General features: G+C 49.7%; 1 protein-coding gene across 1 annotated transcript; it reads left to right on the forward strand.

Annotated features, from left to right (window-relative positions):
* The first annotated feature begins 7,838 nt into the window (after window positions 1–7,838).
* LOC137815826 (uncharacterized) lies at window positions 7,839–8,537 on the forward strand. Its single transcript, XM_068618939.1, has one exon. It carries the CDS (start codon window positions 7,839–7,841, stop codon window positions 8,535–8,537), a length of 699 nt encoding a protein of 232 aa, XP_068475040.1.
* Window positions 8,538–8,962: the final 425 nt, after the last annotated feature.

Genomic DNA, 8,962 nt, shown 5'->3' on the forward strand with positions numbered 1-8,962 from the left:
ATCCAGGAGAACTCACCATGTTTCCATAACTTTGTGGTTGAGGAGTCAAACGAGGAAAGAAAGGTGAACTTGGACCTACTGGATGAAGTGAGGGAAAAAGCAAGGATTAAAGCGGAAGCCTTCAGATGGAGGGTGGAGTACAAGTACAGCTCCAAGCTGAGACCTCGGCAGTTCCAGGTCGCCGACCTGGTGATGAGGAAGGCCCACCCGTATCAGTTAGAAAACAAGTTATCTCCCAAGTGGACCGGTCCTTTCATAATAACGGAAGCCCTTGGGAATGGAGCATACAGGCTCGAGACATTAGAAGGTGGCGCGATTCCTCGCACTTGGAACGCGACTAACCTGAAGTTTTATTTTAGTTAAATCTTGCACTTGTACACGTTTAAGGGGACACTCTTTTTCCCTTAAAAGGGTTTTGTAACGAGGTCACCCGAATAAAAGTTATTCAGTTAAATGTACATTGCAAAATAAACAAACTTCTCCCTTGTAGTGGTAAGTCAATAGCAGAAGTAGTATGGTTCCCCGAGTGGCTCCCTCTTGCGTGAGTTCACCAAGCCCGAGAATAGTACGGTTCGTCGAAAGAAACGAAACCTCTCCCTTGTGGTGAGTAGTCAAGAGCGGAAGTAGTATGGTTCCCCGAGGGGACCTCCCTCTTGCGTAAGTTCACCTAGCTCGAGAATGGTATGGTTTGCTAAGATAAAACAAACCTCTTCCCTCGAAGTGATGCACAGAGAAGTAGAGGTAGTTTGGTTTTCCCAATAAGCCCCTCTAGTGTAAGTTCACCTAGGCGAAGAAGAATATGGTTCGTTAAAACTAAAGGAACCTCCTCCCTTGAAGTATTACGCAGAAAACAGAGGTAGTTTGGCCTCCCCAGGTAAACCCCTCTCGCGTAAGCACACCAAGACGAAAGAAAGTATGGTTCGAGTATCGGAGTCTCGTCCCTTGGCAATTGTAACAAGGGCGAAAACAGTTATACCCTGATTTTATACAGCAAGGGTGAAATCGAGAAAGTGCGGCCCATTGGGGTAGCAAACATCAAGAAGGGGGGGAAGACATACGCCCCCTCTCACGTATTAACTCCAAGGACGAACAGACACGCAAGGCAAATAGAGGCGTCAGTTAAAGAAATAAATACTTATAAAGTATGCAAGAAAGTTTGGTTGACAACAAAATAGAATTACAAAGAGAGTCATTCCTGTGGCACGATCTGGCCGTCCACAACGCATTAGGACTCGTCGAAGAGGGTAAGGTCTACCTCAGGATGTGCACAAGCAAACTGAGCGACAACGTCTTGAAACCCCTCACTGTAAGCCGCGGCGGCATCATTAGTAAGCTCTTTTTTTGTCCTTTTGAGGGATTCGATTGCCTCGGCCAAGGACTCGGTTTTCTCGGCCAATTCGGCTTTGACCTGCCCCAGGAGGATCTCACGCTGCGTGCTCCTATTTTCTAGATTAGCCACCTTTTCCTTCAGTTCGGCCACGATGTCGTCTAGCTCAACCGTGCGAGTACATATAGGCAAGATCTTTGCTTCTATTTCGACCGCCTCTAGGCTCTTGTCTTGAAGGGCCTTTTTGGCGTCTTTCTCATACTGACGAAGGCTTGCCAGCTCCAGGTATAGGGCAGTTTCACGATTGGCAAAGACTTTGGTCCTAGTGGCAAAATCCTCCTCAAGCTTCGCCATCTTGACCTTGAAGTCCTCGAACTCTTGGGTCCTGCTAAGTGCCAAGTTGGAGGCAAACAAGAGGTCCCCCAGAACCTCAGCCACACGCTCCCAAAGGAGATTGTCTTCTAAGCCCTCCACCTCTCGGCTTTGGAAACGACTGAGTGCCATTTTGAGCAGCGAAGGAAGTGGCGGAGAGGAGTTCGTCTCTTGGCCTTCGGGGACACTCTCTCCCCCACCCTCAAGAGCAACAACTGGAAGGGGGGAGCAGGCGCTAGGAGGATGATCTATGAAGGTCGGGGTGCTAGCCGAGACAGAGGCAGAAGGCAGCACAGTCGTGCCCACCCTCGGTCGCTTGAAGACCAGTTTGGTACAAGTATCTTCGTCGTCCGACTCTACCGCCACTCTACCTCTAAACTCAACGGCGGTAGGGGCTGGATTAGTGGGTTGAGAAGCAGGGGCAACCGATGACGAAGGGGTTAGGGGTATCGAAAGGTTCACCCCAGTGGCAGCCGCCCTTTGCTTGGCCAAGAGGTCCGCCAATTTCTTCTTCTTGTCTTTACTAAGACGCATATCTGCGTGAAAGAAACAAGTCAATGTGGGAATAAGTAGACAGGACAAGTATACAAGCACGACTAGAATAAACTAAGAGGCACAGAAACAAAGGAATACCGATATAGGTTTCGAGATCCTCGGGGCTATACTCGCACTTGAGCAGCTCCAAAGTGCTCAGAGGGGCAGAGAACCCAGACAGAAGCTCACATACACCTCGTTCCTAAGTAGAAAGATCCTCAGAACTCCGGGCTCTCTGTAGGTTTGGTTTCTCTGCCCAGTACAAGGGAAACCCATCTAGAAGAGAGGGGTCCCTCCGATTGCAGCGAACTTTGAAGAATTTCTTTTTAAACCCCATGTACGATTGTTGAAAGAGTGTCAAGAGTACCCTCCCAACCACACCATTAAGGCTAACCCACAACTTCTTCCCTGGGTCTTTGACCTCGAAGAAATAAAGGAAGACATCGACCGATGGTGTAAGACCAAGGCTGCAGCAAAGAATGGCAAACGCTCTCACGAACGCCCAACTGTTAGGATGAAGTTGGGCAGGGGCAACGTTCAATTCGGTCAGCAAGGTGCGCTCGAAAGGGGTGAAGGGCAACCGAAACCCCAGTCTTCGGAAGAGGGTTGAATAAATGAAGCAGAAAGGACCCTCGGGGTCGGAGGCCTCATCAGAACACACTGGCTCCCCCTCGCGGCAAGCCACCATTCACACGTACTTATCGTGGTCTTTACCAAAGACGCGCGACGGATGGCATGACTGTTTCTTTCTGAGCTGCTATGCTTTTAAGGGTAGTGAAAGTGGACGGGGGGAACTGAGGAAGAGGCAGGACGGGGGGAACTGAGGAAGAAGGTGGAGCGAGGGATGACGACGAAATCGAAGCAGAGTTAGAATTCGAAGGAGAAGCCGGTTCGGGAACTCGCTTTGCTCGTTTAGTCATCTTGGATAAGAAAGCCAAAAAGGAAAAAAAAAAAACCAGAAAACAGAGACCCGAAGCATGAACTGTAGGAATGAACACACAGAGAAATGTAGAAATCATAAACAGTCCCAGGCAGTTATAATGATGTCACAAGCAATGAAATTGTAAATGGCAAGGTAATCGGGAAATAAAAATATACCTTTCGAATATTGAGGTTCGAGGGTTTGAATTTCAAAGGAAAGAGAAGAGAGCATTTTTCTTCACAGAAAGCTAAGTGAAAGTTCGTGTAAGTTAAAGTAATGAAACAGTGGTGGGAGCGTAAGGGTTAAAGTGTTTGAACAGTGCACGAGGAAGTTCGAGCGCCAACAAGTCCCAACCGTCGATCTCGACACGTGTACATCGATTGCAGAGAATGATGAGATGTCACTTCGGTGTACTGTTCACGCCTGTTACCCAGTGTCACGTAGGTCGCTCAGCGCGATCACTTAGTCTCTTTGCTGAAACAAGTTACAGCTCGAGATTGGGGGGCTTGTGTCCCGACCGGTCCTCGGTCATCGACTCAGAGGTTGACCTTAGACATCGCGCACCGATGCTTCGTAATGGAAGGGAGCCACGTGAAATGGGCCCCATACGCACCTACCAGGGGATTGGTTAGTCTTTGATATTGCTATCCTAAGCCCGATGTTGGAGATCGATATCAGGCCTCGTTAGTAGAGGGAGAAGATCGAACATTGGCTGTCAGGATGTAGTAGAAGGCCACGTAAGGTGGGCCCTAGAGTTTCGTTAAGATAACAGTTAAAGACAAGAGATGTGTGGGAAGCCTAAGTCACGAGAGATCCATGCACGTGGTGTGTGTGACGCATGAAGGCGCAACACGTGTGGATAATCCTGGGAGGCGTTAAGGCCCATTAGAATTAGGGTTTCCAGGAAAGTTGCATGCATGGCACGCGGATACTTATGGCACCCACGAAACAGATAGGGCTAGAGATTAGGTGCACAAGTTGGTACCCAAGCGGCCACTTTGTTATTCGTTGCACTCCAGTTAAGGGAAGTTCATGTGCCAGATACGCTAAGATTCTATGAATAGCAGCGCAAGAACATTCTCCAAGGAACCCTAGACAAGGGTAACAACACAAAGGTAAACCCTAGTTTCAGCCTATATAAAGGGTGCCAAGAACCCTAGTAAGGTACGCAATTTTTAAGACTAAAGTTATTCTATATGTTCCCGCCGGTTGACCTAGCGCAAGAGCGTTGCCTCGTCACGATCTTCCTCACCAGCTTCACGCCGCGTTTCCTTCTAGTCCACACCACAAAAGCCTCTCTCAGAACCTGAAAAACACACGGTGGCGCCTCTGCGGCCGGTGGCGCTCCGACGCTCAAGTCAGTGACATGAACACCCAAAACTCAGAGAAAAATATACTTTGTAGAACCGTACTAAAGTGCACACAACCCTAGCAATGAGCCGTAATGAAAAACGTACCTCTGCAAATTCTGTTAAGTTTACCTTTATAGCTAGGTTTTTTCTCTCTCCAGGTCGTTATGCTTTTGGAAGCGTGGCTCGCATCCAACCCTGCACGTGTCGCCATCTGGGCTGGGATAGCAGGTAGCATCCAGCTCTAAACGTGTCATCATCTGAGCTAGGGTAATTCGAGCGCCATTTCCATACTGCATCTAACCCTACACGTGTCGTCCTCTGGGTTGGGGTAGCAGGTAGCATCAAACCCTACACGTGTCGTCATCTGGGTTGGGATAACTCGTGCGTTATACTTGTGTAGTAACCAGCCGCGCGGCTAAGACCTCTACTCAAGGACTAACCTAGCATGCAATACGTTCTGGAACACCACCCGACCAGGCGAGTATCGGATGCAGCGGAGTGCACCATCTCTGTGACATCGCTTGTCGCTAGTGGCACCTTCCATATTGCTACGCCAAGCATGTTCTAGCTGAGGGAACCTTGCCACCAGCGAATGTCCACTCTGGGAATCCTGTTGCTGATGGGCAAGCTGTCCCCTTCAACCCACATGACCTTCACGCCCTATGCTGGCGCAACAACCACCTTACCGAAACTATACACTTGAACTTACTCTTCTGAGCCTCCAGCAGCTTCAACTGAGTTCATTGGGAGATCCGGCGATGTGCTCATCGCGGCGACGTCAGACCACCCGATCTCCCGTTATTTAGCACGTCGATGACACACAAACCCGGCGACAACCGACTATGTTCACTATAGAACGTCGATTCCATGGATCGGCAACCATGCCCACTCCTGGACCATTCGTCTCTCACTTGCCCACGTGTTCTGCTGAGCATGCCCCACGCGGTCACGTGCCAAACACGTCATCACCTCCGATGTCCTGGTCGGTACACAAGCCCCTCAGTCTTGAGCTGCGATTTGATTAGCGAAAAGACTAAAGAGTGGAAATATCGGCCACCTACGTGGCGCCGCGCGTTGGTGCTCATACTGTTTACTGATTTGACATTTTACCAACCCCTTCGATCGCGCAACACGTGGACGCATCAACGACCATTACTCATTGTCGTTTGCGCTTCTCGCAACGTTCGAAATTCTTAAAACCTTCGCGCCATTTCATTGTTTCATCATCTTCTTCTTCACTTCAAACCCCCTGAATACCCTAGAGAAAATACTCCAGCGAACGCTTCGTCTCATCAATCACCATTTTTCCGAACGCTCTTCTGATCATTAAAAAGGTAACTTTTTTATCACTCCCGCTGAGTTAGTTGCATTTTAATCGGTTTGCATCATCCATTAACTGTCTGATGCATACGTTGTGGGATGTTTTCTCTGTTTTGCTTTTTCTTTTCTGCGTTTAGGGTTTCTGAACCTTTTCTCTGCGAGCCCCCCTTGTTCTTCTATCTCCTTCTCTTCTGTCAAGTCTCTCTGCTTACAAACTCTCATATCTTCCCTTTTCGTCTTCTTGCAGCTTCCTCGATGGCTCGCTCAAAAATTACACCAAACCCTCCTCCATCTCCTCGCAACCCTCCGACAAAACTCGTAGGGCGAACCCTTCCTCCTCCCGTGACCCCCCAAGGGACCCTAACGTCCCTTCGAGCCAGGTCGTGAGACTCGCGCCTTCTCAACCCAGCCACGCGCAGCCAACCCCACCTCACACCAGCACAGCTGTGAGACCTCTTCCCAACTACAAGCAACTATATCCGTGGGCCTCTGCAACCCTGCTGGGTGAGACTTCATCCATCAACTCTGATCGCGATATCCTTCGTCTCAAGAAAGGTGACCCAACTCACCTTTCTTTCAGCAAGGAACACGATGACAAGGTATCCGTGCATCCTTGTCCCCCTGGTGAGCCCATCTGCACTGATAACCAGGGTCACGACGGCGGCCCCTTCTGCTTCATCTATGCAACGATGTTCAAGAAAGTCAAGCTCCGATTCCCCTTCACCCGCTTCGAGAGGGAGCTCCTGACTGAACTCGACATAGCCCCCGCCCAGTTTCATCCCAACAGTGGGCATTCGTCCGGGCCTTTCAAATCCTTTGCGCGCACTTGGGACATCCGGCCTCAGTGGACGTGTTCCTCTATCTGTTTGAGGCCAAGAACCCGGGCGATCGCTTATGGGTTAGCCTCAACGGGGTCGCCGGGAGGTCTATTCTTTCCATCTTCCAGCAGTCTTACAAGGACTGGAAGGGAAAATTCGTTCGTGTTTGTTACAACGACCGAGACCCCTCTCTCCTCGACGGGTTTCCCTTGTACTGGGTGAACAAGGGAAAGAAAGAGTCGAGCTTCAGGAAGGCCAGGGAGCCAGAAAAAATGGGGGCGCTCGACAAGGACTTGTGCGGCTTCTGGAAAAGAGTCACCTCTTCCAACGTGATTCTGCCTACTTCCTCGATCATCGCCTACGAGTTTCTCGAAGGCCAGCTAGATGTTCACATAGGTTTGCTCTTAAGTCCTTGAGTTCCCCTAGTTTACACTTGCATCGTCCTGTCTTCATTTGATGTTGCTTTTCTGATTTGCGTATGGTTTTAATTTTCCCCATGCATTGTCATACGCTGCTTATCTTCCCGTGCATTGTTAACTGCCAAATTTTGTGCTGGTTGGTAACTGTTGGCCTCTTTATGCAGATATGATGCTGGGGAAGGATAGAATGGCTGAGCTACGCTCTATAGCCAAGCTCCATAATCTCGCGGCGGGCTCCCAAACTGTTCTGAACTCTGTTGCAGAGATCGCAGCTGCCCAAGGCCAATCTCTGCCAATCAACCCACCCGCTGCCGCTGTTCTTCCAGCCCCCCAACGTAAAAAACTTCCACTAAAAAAGGCTAAGAGAAAAGCCCCCAGGGTGGTGTCGGACGAAGAGGCAGACGAAAGCACCGAGGATGGGCTAGTATGCAAGAGGAAGAGGAGAATTGCGATCGGGCCCCCAGCAACTGAGAGCACCGTCTCAGACTTCGTCGAGAACCCCCCAGCACCTCCACGCCGTTCGAGTCCGCTGGGGACGTTCTTGCTTCAAACGCCTCAGTTGCTGAAGTTGTGCCTGAACAACTTGTCGATACGCAAGCCTCTTCTCAACCCGCCGAAAAACTTCCCGCCTCATCACCACGCCTCGAGACCTCCCTTGCCATCCAACCTTGCGAGGGTGGTGGTGAGCACCAGCCCCCACCTCCTCCTCCAACACCGGGCCTCCCAGCTTCCCTCCAAGAAGCCTTGAGAACTTTCAACGTGCACCTACACGCCATGGCCGACGAGTGCCTCCCTCAAATCATCGCTGAAGGGCTGCAGGGCTCGTTGGAGAAACTTGAGCTTGATTGTCGCATCCATCAGGAGGTGGCGAGCACCGCGAGAGCTAAGGCCGAGAAGATGAAGTGCGACATGATGATGCAAGGCCTCAAGTTCTCGCGGGTCAAAAACGCTCTCAAAGACGAGCTTCAAAGCGTGCGCAAGGACAATAAAGAACTGCGCAAGAAACTTCACAACAAACTTCAGAACGCCGTCGAGCTGGAGAACAGAATCGTCCCTCTGAGGGAGAAAATTGCCACGTTGGAGGAGGCAAAGAAAACCGACGCCCAAAAGATGGCCAACCTGGAGAAAAGGTCGATTGAGAGGGAGACTCTTCTGGGTAGAGTCGAACAAGATCGGGATAAGGCAACCAAAGAGTTAAACGAAACGGCCACCGAGCTTGCTCGAATTCGTGAAGAGAACAGCGGATTCAAGAAGAAAGTCGACGAACTTGAACTTGAAGTCACCCGGGTTCGTGAAGAGAACAACGGGTTCAAGACAAAGATCGACGACCTTCAGCTTGAGGCTGCCCAAGTTCTTACTTCCGACTTTGGAGCAGCTTTGGAGCAGTTCGCCTGTAAATTTCCCGATCTTGACCTTTTGGAGTTTTCAGTGTACAATGAAGTGGTGGATGGCAAGATCACGCCACCGACTTAACTGCCGCTCTCATCTGCCACTTCTACTTTACTGCCTTTGAAAACTCTTGTATTTGATCTTGACTTGTATGTAATAACTTTCCTTCTGCTCGAACTATTTGATATACATGTGTATATATTTATGACTTCTAATTTTATCTGTTGTGCGATTAACTAGCTCAACTGGCTGGCCTTTACTCAGTCCGATTAACTTAGCACAAACTGGCGCTTAATTCTCTGGAAATCAACTTAACTTAAGCAAAACGGTTAGTCTGTAGCAATAATGTTTAACGCGAAACCACTTACTTGGCAATAAGGGCGTGGGTCGATCTTAATATCTGCAATCCCATTCGCCCGATCTGCCGAAGGACAAGCTAATTTCTACATTATCGCCCAAAACTTCGCTGATTTGGCTCTCGCCGCGTAATGCTCTTTCTATTTCAATCT

Source organism: Phaseolus vulgaris, chromosome 1 (assembly GCF_000499845.2).
Source record: "Phaseolus vulgaris cultivar G19833 chromosome 1, P. vulgaris v2.0, whole genome shotgun sequence".
Lineage (NCBI taxonomy): Eukaryota > Viridiplantae > Streptophyta > Magnoliopsida > Fabales > Fabaceae > Phaseolus > Phaseolus vulgaris.